The 19,925-nt window shown below is 41.9% G+C and overlaps 1 protein-coding gene across 1 annotated transcript in view; it reads right to left on the bottom strand.

Moving 5' to 3' along the window:
* The window catches only part of LOC126992197 (neuronal acetylcholine receptor subunit alpha-7-like), a 40,986-nt gene extending 24,768 nt beyond the window's left edge, over positions 1 to 16,218 (bottom strand). The window contains exons 1-5 of the mRNA XM_050850856.1: positions 15,932 to 16,218; positions 13,207 to 13,361; positions 10,372 to 10,555; positions 7,991 to 8,207; positions 3,183 to 3,317 (exon numbers count right to left, since the gene is read on the bottom strand). Of these exons, the coding sequence (XP_050706813.1) occupies positions 3,183 to 3,317; positions 7,991 to 8,207; positions 10,372 to 10,555; positions 13,207 to 13,361; positions 15,932 to 16,027 (787 nt within the window). The 5' untranslated portion in view covers positions 16,028 to 16,218. The remainder of the gene's footprint in view (positions 1 to 3,182; positions 3,318 to 7,990; positions 8,208 to 10,371; positions 10,556 to 13,206; positions 13,362 to 15,931) is intronic.
* Between the last annotated feature and the right edge of the window lie 3,707 nt (positions 16,219 to 19,925).

Below are 19,925 nucleotides of genomic sequence, written 5' to 3'. Positions count from 1 at the left end.
AGAGAAGAGAAAACGAAGGAGAAGGAGGAGGAGAGGAAAGGAGGAGGAAGAGGAAGAAGTAAAAGATGATGAAAAAGTAGAAGACGAAAAAGAAAAAGGAAACGAGAACAAGAAAAAGAAAAGAAAAAGAAAAATAAGAAGAAAACAAAACAAAAAGACGAAGAAAAACAAAAACAATACGAGAAAGAAAACGAGAAAGAGGACGAGACGAAGAAAACGGATGACGAAGACGAGGAGGAGGAGAGCGAAGAGGAAGAGGAGGAGGAGGAGGAGGAGGAAGAGACCAAAGGGAAATGAGAACATAACTAAAGCCTCAAATTGGTCAGTTTTTCGCGGGCAAGACTTGTTGTGGTGTGGCCAAGGCTTGACTTTCATGGACCGTTAAGTTCTCTCTCTCTCTCTCTTAGTGTTTTATGTGTTGCGGGAGATGGAGCTTGTGTTGCTTTGTGTTGTGGTGCAGTGCGTCGGTTTGCCTCCTTATGTTGCTCTTTTAATGTTGTTGTTGTTGTTGTTGTTGTTGTTGTTGTTGTTGTTGTAGGAGATGGTGTTATTATGGGTACGGTTGTTGTTGTTTTCGTAATTGTTTTTTGCTTTTGTTGTTGTTGTTGTTGTTGTTGTTGTTTTCCTTCATCCTCCTATTATTTCTTCTCTCTGATTTCTTCTTCTTCTTTTTCTCATTTTCTTATTTGCTTTCTTATCTGCTTCCTTCTTTGCTTTCTTCTTCTTCTTCTTCTTGTTCTTCTGCTTCTTCTTCTTCTTCTCTTGCTCTTCCTCTATTCTCATTTTGCTTCTTCTTCTCCCTCCCTTTTACGTCATTATCATTATTACATTACTATCATCACAATCATCGTCATTATCATCATCTCCTTTATGTCATTATCATTATTAAATTACTATCACCACAACCGTCGTCATTACCATCAACATCACCATCATCACCACCACTAAACTTGCACCTTACTATCAAATTCTAATAGTTATTCGCACCCTAACGAGCCAGAGGGAGACGCCGGGAATGCAGCGCCGGGAAGCCAACCAGGAATGGGAACGGAGGGGGCGACGGAGGTGACGGATGGCGGGAGTTTGTGAGGCGGAATGCATGGAGGCAGGGGGCGGGCACGGCATTTTAACTTGAAAGACGCTGTTTATATTTGTATTTTTGTGTTTATGTATGTATGTATGTATAATGTATGAGTGTGTGAATGTATGAAGGTGAATGTTTGGGTATGTGTGTTATGTATGTATGTATATCTGTACGTGTATGTTTGTATGCGTGGATTTATGTATGTATTTATGTAGGTAAGTAGTTTGAAGGTAGGTTTGTAGGTAGGTAGGTAGATATGCAAGTAGTAGTAGTAGTAGTAGTAGTAGTAGTAGTAGTAGCAATAGTAGTAGTAATAGCAAAAATGGTATCGTAAAAAATTATTACTAAAAAAATCATAGAAAAAAGTCGTACAATCAATGACAGAAAACGAAGCAGAAAAAAAACTCACACTCACATCCACGATCGAAAGAAAAAATGAACACAACATAAAAAGAAATATGATTGCAATATTCTAAAGCAAACGTATCAACCGCGGCTTAGCTCTTTTCCCCCTTTAAGCTCACACCCGCGGCTGGCACGACCAAGGTGAGGAAAAAAAGCAGGTAACGTCAAGTCCAGGCAATTACGTGGGAAACACCTGACCTCAAATACATAACAAGATGGTAAAAGGTAAGAAATAGGAATTTTTTTTGTTGTTGTTGTTTCTGGTACTCCTCGTCTTTTCCTTCTTTCTTTTTCTTTATTGTCTTTTTGCTTCTTCTTCTCCCTCCCCTTTTTGTTTTGTTTTTTCAAGGGATTATCCAGTTGCTAAGAAATATTATGGTCCTATTCTTGTTCGCTAACTGACCAATAAGAAGGTGAGGAAAATTTATGGGAAGGAAATTTTGGGTTGAGGAAATATCGAGTTGACGTAAATTTTTAGTGAGTAAATTTTGAGGTGACCAAATTCTGAGGGGACCAAATTTTGAGGTGACCAAATGCTGAGGTGACCAAATTCTGAGGTGACCAAATGCTGAGGTGACCAAATGCTGAGGTGACCAAATGCTGAGGTGACCAAATTCTGAGGTGACCAAATTCTGAGGTGACCAAATTCTGAGGTGACCAAAACTGAGGTGACCAAATGCTGAGGTGACCAAATGCTGAGGTGACCAAATTCTGAGGTGACCAAATTCTGAGGTGACCAAAACTGAGGTGACCAAATGCTGAGGTGACCAAATGCTGAGGTAACCAAATGCTGAGGTGACCAAATGCTGAGGTGACCAAATTCTGAGGTGACCAAATGCTGAGGTGACCAAATTCTGAGGTGACCAAATGCTGAGGTGACCAAATTCTGAGGTGACCAAATGCTGAGGTGACCAAATTCTCAGGTGACCAAATGCTGAAAATTTGGTCACCCGATTTTTGGTCACCCACACGCACACTCACGTACACAAACACAAGCTATTTAAAATCAAGGATCAAGAATGAGGTCAATAATTGTCAAAGTGGTCAAAGTTCAAGGGTCACACAAACACACACACACAAACACAACCTATCTAGGGTCACAGTCAAGGGTCATGTCAAAGTCAAGAGGAGGAGGTCAAGTTAAGGGTCAAGATTGAGAGGTGAGGTCAAGGTCACAATCAAACAAGCAAACACAGGATATCTAGAGTCACAAATCAAGAGTCAGGTCAAAGTCAAGAGGAGGAGGTCAAGTTAAGCGTCAAAGGTCAGATCAAAGGGTCAAAGGTCAGACCAAAGTTAAAAGGAAGGGGTCAAGTTAAGGGTCAAGGGTCCTTAATCAGAGGGTAATTAAGTAAAGTAAGGGGCAATATATTAACTAACTAACTAACAGGTCAAAGGTCAAAGGTCAGAGGTCAGGTCAAGGTCACACACTTAGTAATGAGGGCAATAAATTAACTAACTAACAGGTCAAACGTCAAATGTCAAGGGTCAAAGTTCAGGTCAAGGTCACACACTTATTAATGAGGGCAATAAATTAACTAACTAACTAACAGGTCAAACGTCAAAAGTCAAGGGTCAAAGTTCAGGTCAAGGTCACACACTTATTAATGAGGGCAATAAATTAACTAACTAACTAACAGGTCAAACGTCAAAGGTTCAAGGGTCAAAGGTCAGGTCAAGGTCACACACTTACTAATGAGGGGCGTCTTCTCGGTGGGCGGCAGCGACTCCCTGATGGTCATGAGGAAGACGGTCATGGAGAGCAGCGCCGAGATGCCCAACGTGACCTTCTCGCCCGACTCACTGGGGACGTAGAACACTAGCAGGGCTGCGGGGGAGGAGGAGGAGATGTTGGCAGAAAGGTTTGAGGGATGAGGAAGAGGACGAGGAAGAGAACAAGGACGAAAAGGAGAAGGAGAAGGAGGACGAGGACAAGGACGAGGAGGAGGAGGAGGAGAAGAGGAGGAGGAGGAGGAGGAGGAAGAAGGTGATGGCAGAAGGGTTCGAAGGATGAGAAAAGACGAGAAGAGGTTGATAGTAAGAGGAAGGAAGTGTTGCAAGATGATTTAGGAGGATGAGGAAGAGGAGGAAGAGCAGGAGAAAGAGGACGAAAAATGAGAAAAAGTGGAGGTCATGGCGTTGGCGGTCGGGAAAGGAGGAAAAGAAGAAAAAGAAGGAAGGAAACGAGGGAAGGAAAAAATCAATATTAAAACAGACCCGGATGAGGATCAGAGGGAAAAACAAAAGCAGAAGGTAAAGGAGGTCAACGGATGGAAGAGGGAAGGAAAAAATGACGGATGAGGAAGTAAGAAGAGAGGAGAGAGTGAGGAAAAGTGACGAAGGAAGGAAGAGGAGAGACAAAAGAGAGTTGGAAATAAGAAGAAAAAAAGAGGATGAAATATTAAGAAGGGAGGAAAAGAAAGATTAATGGAAAAAAATGAAAGAAAGGAGTAAAGAAGAACGTGTGAAGGAAGAGAAGGATAAGAGGAGGAAAGAAGGAGAATATGAAGACGAGGATGACCAGGAGGAGGAGGAGAAGGAGGAGGAGGAAGAATGGGGTATGAAAAGTAAGAGGAATTAAAAACACATCATCACTGTTCTCTCTCTCCTTCAAAACGAAAGAGAATTAGCTGCGTATTTTTTTTTTTTTGCTTTTTTTTTTTTTTCATACGAGTCCCACTTTTCCTTCACACCAGGCGGGTCTTAATTAAATCGGTAGGCAAAACACGTGGTCTCTCTCTCTCGCTGGCCTATCGCCAGGACAAGAATGGAAGTGTGTCTGTGTGTGTGTGTGTGTGAGAGAGAGAGAGAGAGAGAGAGAGAGAGAGAGAGAGAGAGAGAGAGAGAGAGAGAGAGAGAGAGAGAGAGAGAGAGAGAGAGAGAGAGAGAGAGAGAGAGAGAGAGAGAGAGAGAGAGCTGGTGTGTCAAGTCTTTACGATTATGTTTTACTTGGTCATTCTGTTTCTTTTTTCCTTCCCTCCTTCCTTCTCTCCTTTCCTTCACTCCTTCCCTCCATCCTTTGTTCCCTCTTCCTTCCCTTCCCTACCTACCATCCTTTGCTTTTGTTCTCCTTTCCTACATCTGTCCTTCCTCCATTCACTCCTTCTCTCCTTCCTTTCTCTGCCCCTCCTCCTTCGTTTCTCTTCTTTCATCATCCTTCTCTCCCTTACCTCCCCGAAACAGAAGAAGGAGAAAGCAAAAAACAGAGAAGGAAGGAAGAGATGAAAATACAAGAAGAGGACGAAAAGAAAGAAGAAAAAGAAGAGGAAGGGATGAAATAGAAAAAAGTTGGACTCTTAAGGAGGAAAGGGGAAGAGGAAGAGGGTGATTAAGCGACAGTGGGAGAAGGAGAGGAGGAAGAAAAGACTGAGAGAGAAGGAGAAGAGAGGAAGGAGAGAGGGAGAAAGTTAGGGAAGAGGAAGAGGAGAAAGAGGATGAGAGAAGAATAAATCGTAAGAAGGAGGAAGGGAAAAGAGAGAGAGAGAGAGAGAGAGAGAGAGAGAGAGAGAGAGAGAGAGAGAGAGAGAAAAGGGTTATATTCACCGTGTTAACTGCTTATGAGTCTGTGTTATGCGGTTAGCCTGCTCTTTCCCTCCCCTCCTTCCCTCCCTCTCTCCCTCCTTCCTTCCCTCTGTCTCTTTCTCTCCACCTTCATTCTTTCCCTCTGCCGCCTCCTTCCTCTCTTTCTTGACTTCTCCATTCTTCCTTCCTCCTTTTTTTTCTTCCTCTCCTCCCTCCTTCCTTTCTTCCATTTCACCTCTTTTTTTTTCCTTTATCTTCTCTCCTTTTATTTTCAGCTTCATTTATACTTTATTTTGTCGCTCTTCTTCCTTGTTTTATTTACATTTTCATTCATTTAATAATTCAGAGACAGAAATAGAGAAATGGCACACTGTTCACACACACACACACACACACACACACACACACACACACACACACACACACCTGTACATAATAACGGAGTGGTAGGGAGATTAACGTCAAAGTATTATTCCATAAACTAATTTAAAGAACATGAGAATAGCCTATTAACTTTACTAAACATGACTACCGCTAAAAACTTACCGTATTATGGACACTAATAATATAACACTAAGCTTTTAATGTTGCCTTATAGCTATGAAGGTTATGTAATGCTCCTGTTTTTTAATGACCCACCTGGTGTTAATTAAGGAAGGACGAATACGGTAAACTATGAATACATCTGACTGAACGATAAAAGGGTATGAATATGATAAAGGAAGAAAGAAAGAGGTTAGAAAAAGGGAGAAGAAAGGGAGAACTATGAAAGGACGAAAGGATAGAATAAGGAAGGAGAGAAAGAGAGAAATAAATAAATGAATAAAGAAATAAAGAAATAAAGAACGACAAAGAGAGAAAGAATAAAGAAACCAATGAATATATAAATGAAATAATAAAACAAAGGAAGCAGAAGTCACAGTAAAGGAGAGACAAAGAAAGAAAAAAAGAAAAAAAGAAAGAAAGAAAAAAGGAAAAGAGAAAGAGAAATAAAAAAGAAATCAATGAGTACATAAATGAAATACTATAAAAGAAAGCAGAAGTCAAAGGAGGGAAAGAGAGATAAAATAAATAAAGAAAGAAATAGGCAAAGAAAGAAAGAAAGAGATCAAGAGAGAAAGAAAAAAGAAATCAATGAATATATAAATGAAATAATAAAAAAGGAAGCGAATGACAAAGGAAGACGAACAAATAAAATACAAAAAAAAATAATAAATAGAAAATACAATAAATCAACCAAAAAAAAAAAAATGAGGCGCAAGTCAAAAGGAAACAAACCAACACAAAATACAGAAAAACAACAACAAAAACAAGCAAAAACACGAAACAAACAACAACAAATATGAACGACAACAAAAACAAATGCAAGAAAAACTGAATCTCGCCAACGCATTAACAGAACACGTTATTATTGAGCTCGAAACTCTGCAAGGAATCAAAGGCTGGAGGCACCTGGATAACGCATAGGAGCTGCACCTTGATTCGCACCTGGTAGCTAATGAGGGAACAGGTGCGCGCGAGAGAAAGCAAAGGTGGGGACAGGATTGAGCCGGAAGTTATTGGGTTTTTTTGTTGTTGTTTTTTACATCAAAGGATAAAAATGACGCCTGGAACAGAACTTTAACTCACTGCCTATGCTATAATTAATACAAGTAGGTAAAGGTGTGAAGAGAAATGAGCTAGATTTTTTTTTTTTTTTTTTTTTTTTTTTGTATACTGGGATTTTTTTTTTTTCACATCAAAGGATAAAAATGACGCCTGGAACAGAACTTTAACTCACTGCCTATACGGTAATTAATCGAAGCAGGTAAAGGTGTGAACAGAAATGAGCTGGGTTATTTTTTTATATATATACCAAAGGATAAAAGTCACGTCTGTTAACAAAAATAAACTTACCGCGTTACCTGTATCTATTAATTAACACGAGAGAAGGTGAAAACAGAACAGGTGATTTTACTTTGACGGTAAAGAATGAGAGTGACGCCTCGAACAGAACCAAGACTGAATAACGAGATGCTAAATAGATGAATGAAATAAAATAAAAATAAACCGCAAGTCAACTGGAAATAAACAAATACGAAATGTGGAAAAATAATAGAACAGTTAAGAAAGAATACATAGAATTAATCTCCTCCCGGAATTGACCTCTCTCGGCCACTCCTCTCAACCCTTTTTTGTAAGTGCAGCGATTAGCGAACTTTTTTTTATATTATTGTTTCCTTTTTTTTTTTTTTTTTTTTTTTGCCCTTGAGCTGTTTCCTTTGCAGTAAAAAAAAAAGAAGTAAAGGTGTGAACATAACAACACCTAACCTTTCAGTGGCAACGGGATGACAGTGACACCAACAGAACCTTACCACCTGACTTGACTTATGTAAATTATTAATCTCAACACACAGGTAAAGATGAACATTGAAAACCCCTCTCCATTCAGTGCCAACCGCCCCCCCCCCCAAAAAAAAGCAAACCCGCAAAGGTGAAACTCCGAAAGTGGAAATAAATGAATAATGAAAGAAAGTAAGTCTGAAAGATAGAAAGAGAAAGAAAAAATCAATCAATGAGAGGAAGACAGAGGTACCAAAAAATATATAAAAAAAGAGAGAAGACAAGCGAGGGAGGACACCAGGAGCGCCACTAATGAGAAAAAGGGCATAAACGTGAGAAAGCAAAGAACGAGACACGCATGAGGTGAAGACAAATGTACCGCAGCGCGAAGAAAAGGAAGGAGGAGGACACGTGTCACTCACCTGTACCATTAACGAAGGGAGAAGTAATGACGGTGATTAAGTGAAAAGCAAGACATACCTGACAGGACAATTAGGGTAATGACAAGAGCAGGTGACTATGAAGCAAATGAGGACGGATACCTAACATCTCACCGACGCTTTTAATGAGAAAGGTAAGATGATAAGGTGAAGGACATCTCACCTGTAATGTTTATAAGACCTTTACAACTAAACTACAACACCTGTCCCCCTTTACCTATGCCGTTGATGAGGACGCAGGGCAGGATGAGGTTGAACACGTAGAACATGGGTCGGCGGCGTAGCTTGATGGTGAAGGTAATGTCCGGGTAGGGTTCTGGGCAGCACGAGTAGTAGGTGATGTTCTTGGCGGCCGTGAACTCCACCAGGTCAAACTCCCCGTTACTCTGGTAGTTGGACATGTCGCCCGCGTCCATCTGCTTCATCAGGTCCAGCTGGGAACACAAAGGGGCGAGGAGGTGGTGGGTGAGAGCAGCGTTGCCAGATTATCGTATTCACCACATCGTCTTTATTACTTTTAAGCCTCAAACTCTCGTACCTACCCAAATCACGACAGAAAATTGAAGTTAGCGTTAAAACTCCTATTTATTGATGTTTGTTTGTTTGTTTTTGCTATAGTTATCGGTCAGAAACTACGAAAATGCAACGCTGCGTGGGAGAGAGGCGGAGAGGGAGAGAAGTTGGAAGGAAGGAAGGGGAGAAGAGATGAAAGGAATGAGTGATTGGCATGAGTAGAGGAGTGAGTGCGTGAATAATCTGGCGAGTAAATGAGCAGGTGAGTGATTTAGTGAGTGAAAGATGAAATAATTGACGTATTGAATGACTAATGAATGACTGATTTGATTGATTTATTGAGTTAGTGAGTGACTTACTGACTGCCTGACTGACTGACAAATTAAATGAATGAGTAAATGAGTAATTGCGAGTGATGAACAAAAGCTAAGTGGGAAAATGGGAGAAAGACAGAAAAAGAAAGAGAAACTGAGGGCAAAAATCATATGGAAGAAACAGGAAAGTGAGGAAATGTGTGAGTGACAGAGGTAGTGGAAAAAGGAAAGACTCGAGCGGCAAAGAGGAAGGAAGACAGACAGACAGAGAGACAGAGACACAGACACGAGAGACAAAGAGAGAGACACAGCAGCTGATTAGGGTAAAAGATGAAGGAAGGAGTTCTGGCTGAGAGAGGAGAACACGAGAGGAAAGAGGAAAGTGAACGTGGTGGTGACAAAGGAAAAGAGAAAGAGAAGGAACCAAGCAGAGGAGGGAGGGAGAGAGGGAAAACAAGACACAGGCGGAAATAAATAAAGGTCACGGGTCACCAGGAAAAGATTCAGACAAGGGGATGAGAGGAATGAGAGAGAGATAACATAAGAGGATAAATGAGGAGAAAGACGAGAGAGGAAATTAGCAAAGGATAGGATAAATACTAGATCAAAAATAGTGGAAGTGTTTAATTTTTACCTTGACACCACGAGAAAAAAAACTTTGAGGATAGAAAATAAAGGAATAGAAGCATTACATAAAAGTGTTACCAGAAGAAAAAGACAGCAGAGGACAACAAAGAATGCTACCCGGGGAGACAAAAAGATTCAGACGAGAGGACTAAGAGGAAAGAGAGAGAAATACCATAAGAGGATAAAGAAGGAAACAGGCGAGAGAGGAAATTAGGAAAGGTCAACGGTTGATAGGAAGAGCAACGGACTCGAGAAAATTGCGCAGCGTGTTTCTTTACCTTTGGCAGTGAAGTGATACGGAGGCCACGAGGGAAAAAGTAGTTTGAGGATGAAAAATAAAAAGAACAGAAAAAAGTATTACACAAAAGAACGAGTGGCAAGCGACAGCAGGAGAGAACAAAGAGTGCTAACCAGAGACATAAAAAAAAAGAGCAAAAAATCACGTTAGAGAAAGAGAGCAAGAAAGAAACGGATAAAACAATGACGGGAGGGGAAAGTGAGAGATAGAGAAAAATGAGACAGATAGACAGAGAAACAGACAGACTAAGAGAAAGAGAATAAAAGAAACCATAAAGAAAATACAGAAAAAATAACGGAAGCACAATAGAGGTTAATGAAGAGGAAACATGAGAAACGAGAAAGAATAATGAGGTAAAATGAATAAAGAGCCATAAAAGGGAGATGAGAGGTGACAGGGAAGTATTATGGAGGTGAAAAAGTGAAGAAAGAAAAAGAAAAGGGAAAAAGAAATAAAGAAAAAATGCTGTCAGAGGATAAACATATGTTAATGGAATGGTAAAAGAATGGAAGAACTGGTAAAAAAAAAGATGGAAGGATGGAAAAAAGATGGAAGGTATAAAATAGCTACACACACACACACACACACACACACACACACACACACACACACACACACACAAACCTGCCTAACCCCACTCCTTTCCCCCCTCACACACACCTGTCTATGTCCCCACTTCCACCACTTCACCCCACACACACCTCCCTATCCACACTCTCATCCCCCCCCCCCAACACTCCCCCCTGCCTTCCACACACACACACATCTGTCCACCCAGCCACTTCCACCCATTCCTCCACCCACACACTCATTTATCCCCCTCTCCTCCACATCCTCCCCACACACCTGGTATCCGTCGTAGGTCCAGGACGCCCACATCATCTTGCAGGACTGGACGTCGAAGGGGAAGTACTCCACGTTCATGTCGCAGGAGGAGCGGTAGATGCCGTGAGACAGCCACGTCACCTCCCCGCTCGAGGTGACGATCACGTTGGTGTTGATGGTGGCCGCGGAGTACTGGGCGTCCGCGCTAGTGGGGGAGGGGGAAAGGGAGAGAGGTGTTAAGAGGGTGAGCCGGTGAGGTAGTGATATTGTTGGTGTTTAGTGAGTGTTCTACTGCTAATTGGTTCACGGATAGAGAAAAGTCAATATCCGTCATTAAGACAAACACAACACATAGAAAAGGTGTTTGTGTGTGTATGCGTTTATGTGAATGTTGTGTAGTGTAAGTGACATTGAAGTGTTGGTGTAAGTGTGGAACAATATGTAAAAGAGGACCGTAGGAGGACGAAGACAGGCAGTAGAAGATAAACGAGTAACAAGAAAGACAAACAGGGAATACGCAACAAGACACGGACGCGACAATGAAAATGCTTAGATGGCACAGGAGACAAAAAAGGCGAAAATTATAGTCTATGCTGTAGCACTCATTTTCTTTTTTGGTCACCGGGAGGAGAGCGAGTATTTTCAGCAGTGACTACCTGCTACAACATGTGGCTGTGTGTGGGGCAGAGTATGGAGGGTGGTGAATACGGGGCTGGTTATGTGGTGTGGTAATGTAGTGGTGGTGGTGATGGTGGTAGTTTGTGGAGGAATATGCTGATGGTGACATGAAGAAGGAGGAGGAGGTGATGAAGAGGGAATAGCTTTTGTGATGACAGGTAGGAGGTGATGATGTGATGCGGTGATAAACTGGTGATGAAACTGCTGACGGGAAAAGGTGGAGATGGTGCTGTTGTTGGTAGTGGTGGTGGTGGTGGTGGTGGTGAAGTGCAAACTCAAGGGAGAGAGACAGAGAGGGAGAGGGAGTGGTGATGATGTGGACAAAAATATTTAAGAGAGCAAGAATAAAGGTGATATGTCAGGGATGTGGGGAGGGGCAGGAAACGATTAGAGGGAGAGGAGGGAAGGAACAATGGAGGGAAATCGTAAAGAGAGAGACGGAGAGACAGAGAGAGAGAGAAGGATGGAAGTGTAAAGTGGGATCCGTAATTAAAAGGAAAGTGTTACGAGAGAAGTGTAAAGAGGAAAGAGGAATGAATCAAGAAAGAGTGAATGATAGACTGAAAATTACGTTTGAAAATTATAGTGAAGAAACATTGGAAGTGTAAAGAGGAATCTGTTAAGTATTACGAGAGAAGTGTAAAGAGGAAAGACGAAATTGAGAAGAGTGAATGATAGACTCGGAAATCTTACAAAACTACCGCCAGGCTCAGTGAACCACCCACGGGAACCGCACTAACTTCTATGAAAGCCCTCTGAAACAGATGGACTGAGCCTTCGAAGAGTTTGATACTTTGGACCAAAGACAAACAGAAAAAGAGAGTTCCTAAGACTGAGGTGAACAGGTAAAGAAATAAAAAGTAATACAGGTGTTGACAGGAGTGAAAAAATAAACAAAACAAAAAAATTGATGAGGTATATCGTCGACGGGGAACTCAAGTCAAGGCGGAGCTGAGAATAGAGTCTTAAGGAGGCGTTAATGAGACAGGTGTGAAGCAAGGTGATAAGACGAAGGTACTGCAGGGGAGGTGAAGGAAAGGAGCATAAAGGAAGGAGGAGAGGAGGCGTTAGTGGAGAGCTGACGAGGCGGTGAAGATGACGTGTTGGAGAAGAGGTGAGGAGGTGCGAACTGGTGGTTGTGTGAAGCTGAGAAAGTGTCGCCTTGCTGAAGAGGAGGAGGAGGAGGAGGAGGAGGAGGAGGAGGAGAAGCCGAAAAAGGAAAATGAAGGAGGAAGAGATGGTTCATAGTGTGTGTGTGTGTGTGTGTGTGTGTGTGTGTGTGTGTTCTTGTTAGTGGAAAATTGTTAGGTGTTTTGACAGAATTTTCAGAATACTAAAATGGAACATGGAAGATCTCTCTCTCTCTCTCTCTCTCTCTCTCTTCCTCTCTTCTTCCTCTCTTCCTCCTCCTCTTCCTTCTTGTCAATTGTTATTACCACCAACACACACAAAAAAAATCACACACTCACGCTATATAAGATGACATCCGGCTTTCACGCTGAAGAACCCACTCTGTACACACACACACACACACACACACACACACACACACACACACACATACACTAACGCCTTCCCACGCCTTCATGCTTCACTGCCTTGTAATAATAAAACGCTTCTTACACACACCGACTCGTCTTTCAAACACACACATACAGACGAACACATTCATAAACACTCCTTCATGCATACACTTCGTCCTTGCTAAGAATCGCACACCTTTGGGAACCTCGTATATCCAAATTTATATACTCATACAAACATTCACACACCTCAAATATTTTCTCTTCATTTGTTTCATAGAGGATGAGGTCAGGTTTCTACTCATCCATCCATCCATCCATACATCCATACATCCATACATACATACATACATACATACATACATACATACAAACAGACAAACAGACAGACACACACTATCTTCCACACACATTCCATCCCCTCACTTGTGGTATAGGATGAGATCAAGATTCTCTACACCCATTCATTCATTCATCCATTCATCCATTCATCCATCCATCCATTCATCCATTCATCCATTCATACATGCATACATCCATTCATACATACATACATACAAACACTCTCGTTACATAGACTGAGGTGAGATTCATACAACTATCCACGCATTCATACAGTCACATACATACATTCCCCCTCCCCCCCCCTCCTTACTTGTTGTAGAGGATGATGTCAGGCTTCCACACCCGCTGGAAGGGCACGCGGATCACCTGGATACCCCCGAAGTCCGAGGCGTTCCAGGTGAGGTGCGCGTCGCTCCACACCTGCGTCAGCCAGCAGTTGGTCGTGAGGATCTGGTTCTTCTCATCCTGCGGGGAGGGGAGGAGGAGGAGGAGGAGGAGGAGGAGGAGGAGGAGGAGGGTAAAAGAAGAAGAAAAGAACACGTACAAGTTGAATATAAAGAGGAGGAATGAGAAGGAGATAACGAGAGAAGGATAAGGAGAAGAAAAATAAGACAAGGACGCATAGAAGATGAAAAAGATAGCAATGAAGAGGTACATAATGAGAAAGAGGAATAAAGACAGGTGGAGAAGGAAACGATAAGGAGGAAGAAGAGAAGAAGAAAAAGAAGGAAAAGAAGTAGAAGTAAAAGAAGAGGATAATTTAGGAGAAAAGGATTGAAAAGAGTATAAGGAGAATGGAAATGAGTATGAGGAAAAGAAAAAAGGTGGAAGGAACGAGGAGGAAAAGGAGGACGAGGAGGAGGAGGAGAGGTTGGTAATGAGACAGTGGCGGTGTTGGAGGTAATGATGAAAGGGTTGGATGTGGTGATGAAAGACGAACAGGAGGAGGAGGAGGAGGAGGAGGAGGAGGAGGAGGAGGAAGAGTAGGAGGAGGTGATGGAGAAGAAAATGTAGGGAAGAGGTGATGGTAGTGGATAGGCAGGTAGAAGAGGAGTGACAGAAGGAACGGAGAAGAACGAAAGAGAGAAGAGGAAGAAGAAAGAACGAGGGAGAGGAGAAGGATTAGAAAGAAGGACGAGGAAGAGAAGAAGAAGAAGAAGGAGGAAGAAGGACAAGGGAGAGAAGAAGAAGAAGAAGGAAGGACAAGGGAGAGAAGAGGAAAAAGAAAAAAGGACGATGTAGAGGAGAAGAATTAAAAAGAAGGACGAGGAAGAGAAGAAGAAGAAGAAGGAAGAAGGACAAGGGAGAGAAGAAGAAGAAGACATAAAGACGAGAAAGAGAGAAAAGGAGGAGGAGAGGAAGAGAGGAGGAGAAGGAAAAGGAGAGGAAGGGAAAAGAAAAGACGAAGAAAACAGAAAGGAGAGCAGAAGAAAAGAGAATTCCATTATTATTATTATTATTATTATTATTATTATTATTATTATTATTATTATTATACGGGAATTACACACATGCCAGAAAAAATATATATTGAAAGAAAAGAGGAAAAAAACACCGTCTTCATGATAATAAAGTCTTGAAATATCGCTTAAACACACACACACACACACACACACACACACACACACACACACACACACACACACCCTTCCTCACGCCATGAACGAAAAAGGTAATGACAAAGCCCTCAGAAAAATACACACGAAGAAAAACGCGAAAGAAAAAAAAAAAAGGCCCGAAGCCGCTCCCCTCAAAAACCAAACACGCCCGCCAAAAATATAAGAAAAACAAACCCCGTAAAACAACACCCCGGCAAAAGTTAATAAAACAGAGCAACTCCCCTTCCCAAAAAACAATTAACTTTCCACGCAAATAAAAAGTAGAAAAAATTGATAAGGGATGCCGCCTCTTGCCCTCTTCCCCCCTCCCCACACCAACACCCCATCCACCACCGAAAAAAAAAAAAAAAAAACAGAGGAAGCAGGCACACCAAACACCACATGCCCTTGAAAACTGAATACATCAACGTTCAAACAAAAAACACTCCCCTAAACTATAAATCTAAATCTATCGTGTGTACCCTTTTCCAGTGCGTTAGTGAGTGAGTGATTTCGATGTGGTAGGAATGGTCTTCTGTTTGGATTGTGTGTACCATGCTGACCATTAATTTATTTATTTATTTATTTATTTATACTCATTCGTGTCATGTATTCCACGGTCAGTAGGTTTGGGCAAAAATTTCGATCATATCTGCGAAAGCCCCCGACCGGTTTCGCCAATAACATGATCGTTTGAAGCGAAAACCCCGATCATTTTTACCGAAGTTCAAATTATTTCCCCTCCCCCCCAAAAAGATAATTTCCACTAAAACCCCAATTATTTTCGCGAGAACCCCAATCGTTTTCACGGACATCCCAACCGTTTCCAGGAAAACATCGACCGTTTCCACTAAAATTCCGATCGTTTACGCGAAGAACACCAACCGTTTTCGCTGCCAAGTATGTGTATCTGCAGCATGCACAACAACATGACTAACACAAAAGTCCCAGTAATTTAATAAGTCTGCCCTGTACTTGGAAATATAGCATGTGCACCTCAAGCACACACACACACACACACACACACACACACACACACACACACACACACACACACACACACACAATGAAAACACATGAGACTAACAATGTATTAAGCTTGCCATGTACTTGTAAAAACTTCATTAATCTAGCTCGTTTTGGAAATGGTAGTGAAAGTTAGTAATGAAAGAGAGATGGGAGAGGACGCAATTTTAATAGTGATAAGAGTAAACGTGTTAGTAAATAAGAGAGCAGGGGAAAAGCAGATGTGTTAGTAGTGCCAGTAAGAAATATTGGTAGCGGCTGTGGCTGAGATCTGACAGTAATACAAGGGAAAGAATACATAAACACATGATTAATATGAAAGACCAAGGATGTAGTAAGCGTCCCCTGTTCTTAAGTCTGTAATCTAGCTATCACACCATGACCGCAACAGCGAGGCGCGTCTGTACCCACCACGTCAATGATACTGTGCAGGGCGACGCCGAAGACCACGGAGAGCGCCTGGGAGGAGTTCCTGGCGGGCCTGACGGAAGGGTCGTAATTTGCCATGAGGTAGCGCGTGAGCCGATACTCCTGCTCGTCGCCCGCCACCACCACCACTGCGGGGAGGAGAAGAAGCAGAGTTAGTAATACTTCGGTGCAAATATATGTTAGTGGTAAAGAGGGAGGTGTTAGTAAGGAAAGAAGGGGTGCTAATATCTGATAAGGGTAAGGAGGGGAGGTGCAGTAAGGGAAGAAGGGGTGCTAATATCTGATAAGGGTAAGGAGGGGAGGTGCAGTAAGGGAAGAAGGGGCACTAATGTATAATAACAGTAAAGAAAATTGACCTTTGTGGGAGCGGCGAGTAGCGGGCTTTTTTTATACTCTTTTTGTTGCCCTTGAGCCGTATCCTTTGATGTAAAAAAAAATATAAAAAAAAGTGTTTAAGTCGGCAGAAATACCAGAAAGAAAGAAAGAAAATGGGAACAGGAATATTGGAAGCGGCTGTAGTAGAGTTCTTTTAATAATAGAAAAGAGAACGAAAGAAGCATCAGTGTTAGCAGTGGTAGTAGTATGATTGTTAGTAATAGAAGATAAGGAAAATGGGAGAGGCAAAAGTGTTAGTAGAGGTAATGAGGCTTTAGTAATTAAAAAAGAGAGCGTGGTAAAAGCAGAAGTTAATAGTGCAAGCAGGTGTGTTGGTGTTAGAAGGGAGACAATGAGTGGAGGAAATATTAGTAGTGTACGTTGGAGTGTTAACAGAAGAAGAACAAGAAAATTAAAAGGAAGTAGAGGTGATGAGGCGTTAGTAATTAAAAAAAGAGAGCGTGGTAAAAGCAGAAGTTAATAATGCAAGCAGATATGTTGGTATTAGGAGGGAGAGAATGAGTGAAAGAAGTATTAGTAGTGCACGAAGGAGCAACTAGAAAATGAAAGGGACAGGCGTTAACAATGGTAGAAGAATCATTGTTACTCCCAATAATACAAAGGAAATAAGAATCACTCTGGAAACGAGAAAATGAGAGAGACAGACGTTAGCAATGTTAGAAGAATCATTGTTACTTCCAATAATACAAAGGAAATAAGAATCACTCTGGAAACAAGAAAATGAGAGAGACAGACGTTAGCAATGGGAGAAGAATCATTATCACTCCCAATAATACAAAGGAAATAAGAATCACTCTGGAAACAAGAAAATGAGAGAGACAGACGTTAGCAATGGTAGAAGAATCATTATCACTCCCAATAATACAAAGGAAATAAGAATCACTCTGGAAACGAGAAAATGAGAGACAGACGTTAGCAATGGTAGAAGAATCATTATCACTCCCAATAATACAAAGGAAATAAGAATCACTCTGGAAACGAGAAAATGAGAGAGACAGACGTTAGCAATGGGAGAAGAATCATTATCATTCCCAATAATACAAAGGAAATAAGAATCACTATGGAAACAAGAAAATGAGAGACAGACGTTAGCAATGGTAGAAGAATCATTGTCACTCCCAATAATACAAAGGAAATAAGAATCACTATGGAAACAAGAAAATGAGAGAGACAGACGTTAGCAATGGTAGAAGAATCATTGTTACTTCCAATAATACAAAGGAAATAAGAATCACTCTGGAAACGAGAAAATGAGAGAGACAGACGTTAGCAATGTTAGAAGAATCATTATCACTCTCAATAATACAAAGGAAATAAGAATCACTCTGGAAACAAGAAAATGAGAGGGACAGGCGTTAGCAATGGTAGAAGAATCATTGTCACTCCAAAAATACAGAGGAAATAAGAATCACCATGGAAGCAGTGTTAGGGAGGAACGGTCGGAAATACAAGAGGTAGGTAGGAAGCTTGTGACAAAAGAGATGGCAGGGATGAGGCTGCAATGACAGAAGGAGCAAAGGAACGACCACCATTACTAAAGGAAGAACATTTACTGTGGAAAACGAGAAGGAAAATAAAGCGGCAGTGTTCGGAAAAGAAGACATAGGAGAGCGTTAAGACAAAAAATAAGGACAACCATTAAGATATGAAGACTCAAGAATTACTATGAGAAGCGGGAAGGAAATAGAAAAGATTGTGTTGGCAGAAATAGTAGCAGAAGTAGTAGTAGTAGTAGTAGTAATGGTAGTAGCAGTAGTAATGGTAGTAGTAGTAGTAGTAGTAGGAGGAGGAGGAGTAGGAGGAGGATGAAGATAAGGGAGAGGAAGAAAAAAAGATAGAGAAGGAGAAGGTAAAAGGAGAAGGATGAGGAAAAGGTCAGTATTACGTAAAGGGAAGAGAAAGAGAAGGAAGGAAAGTAAACAAGGAGAGAGAGAGAGAGAGATAGAGAGAGAGAGAGAGAGAGAGAGAGAGAGAGAGAGAGAGCGAGAGAGAGAGAGAGAGAGAGAGAGAGAGAGAGAGAGAGAGTGTATTTCCAGTAACAACATTTAGTTCTAGTTGTTCTGGTACTATTAGTGATGAAGAGAATGGGTTGATATGGAGGATGTATTTAGTGAGGAGGAGGAGGAGGAGGAGGAGGGGAGAGAGGAAAGAGAGAATGGTGAGGGCAGCAGAGAAAAGGGGGGAGGGAAGAGGGGGGAAGGTAAGAAGGGGAGGGGAGCAAGAGGAAGAGAAGAGGGAGGAAGAGATGAGAGGGCAAGGGAGAGGGGGAGGGGAGGAAGAGGAGGAGGAGGAGGAGGAGGAGGAGGAGGAGGAGGAGGAGGATGATGGCAGCCATTGAGATAAGACGATAAATAAATGGAGGAAAAAGAAGACTCAAATTATTTCAGAGAGAGAGAGAGAGAGAGAGAGAGAGAGAGAGAGAGAGAGAGAGAGAGAGAGAGAGAGAGAGAGAGAGAGAGAGAGAGAGAGAGAGAGAGAGAGAGAGAGAGAGAGAGAGAGAGAGAGAGAGAGAGAGAGAGAATAGAGAAAAGCAAGCGCAAAGTTTCTATGGGAGCGGTGAACGTCTACTGAGGCGATATGATTTTCTTCTCATCTTCTGCCATTATATGTAACTTGAGGAGGAGGAGGAGGAGGAGGAAGAGGAATAGGAGGAGGCAGAGGAAGAGAAGGAGGAGGATAAAGAAGAAGAAGAACAAGGAGAAGAACAAGAACAAGAACAAGAAATAAAAAAAAAACAAGAACAAGAACAAGAACAAGAAAAGAACAAAAAGAACAACAACAACAACAACAACAACAACAACAACAACAGCAACAACAACAACAACAAGATCAAAAGGCGTTAGTCAGTAAAGAAATATTGCAATAGACAGTGAAAAAAAAAAATATAGGAAGGAAGAGGAAGCGGAGAAGGGAAAAAACAGAGGGGGAGGAAGAGGAGAGGAAGGAGAAGAAAGAAAGAGGAAGAAGAGAACAAGGAAGAGGAGGCATAAAGGAGAAGAGGAGGAATATTGTGAAAGATAATTCCCTTCCTCCTTATTCGTTTCTCACCACAACGGAGGAAGGAAGGAAGGAAGGAGGAAGTGTTAGTAAGGGAAGGAGGAAGAGGAAGAGGAGGAGGAGGAGGAGAGGGAAGAGTGCTAATGGGGTGATATTGTTCCCGGGACCTCCACCACCACCACTGCAGGAGGAGGAAGAGGAAGAAGAGGAGGAGGAGGAGGAGGAGGAGGAGGAGGAAGAGAGGTGGCGGTGTTAGTAACGGAAGCGAGAGAAGTGTTGTTAGGAAGGGAAGGGAGGATCAGTTAGGAGGAGGAGGAGGGAGAGGAGGAGGAAGAGGAGGAGGAGGAGGAGGAGGAGGAGGAGGAGTGATAATGACGCGATATCGTTATTTGGTCCTCTTCCACCTCCACCACTAAGGAAAGAGGAAACACAGAAACATGGAAGAGCAGGAAACAGACAGAATATTGGCTCATAACGGGATTGCCTACTTTAGTGATTTAATTTACCGTCAGCCGCTTCAATGACCTATAGAAACAGATTAAAGCACGCTGTAAATTCGAGAGGGAACGTTCAATTTACCTCT

The sequence above is a fragment of the Eriocheir sinensis genome, unplaced genomic scaffold (assembly GCF_024679095.1).
Source record: "Eriocheir sinensis breed Jianghai 21 unplaced genomic scaffold, ASM2467909v1 Scaffold416, whole genome shotgun sequence".
NCBI lineage: Eukaryota > Metazoa > Arthropoda > Malacostraca > Decapoda > Varunidae > Eriocheir > Eriocheir sinensis.
The sequence above is the reverse complement of the archived record's forward strand: the minus strand, read 5'-3'. Positions and strand labels throughout refer to the sequence as shown.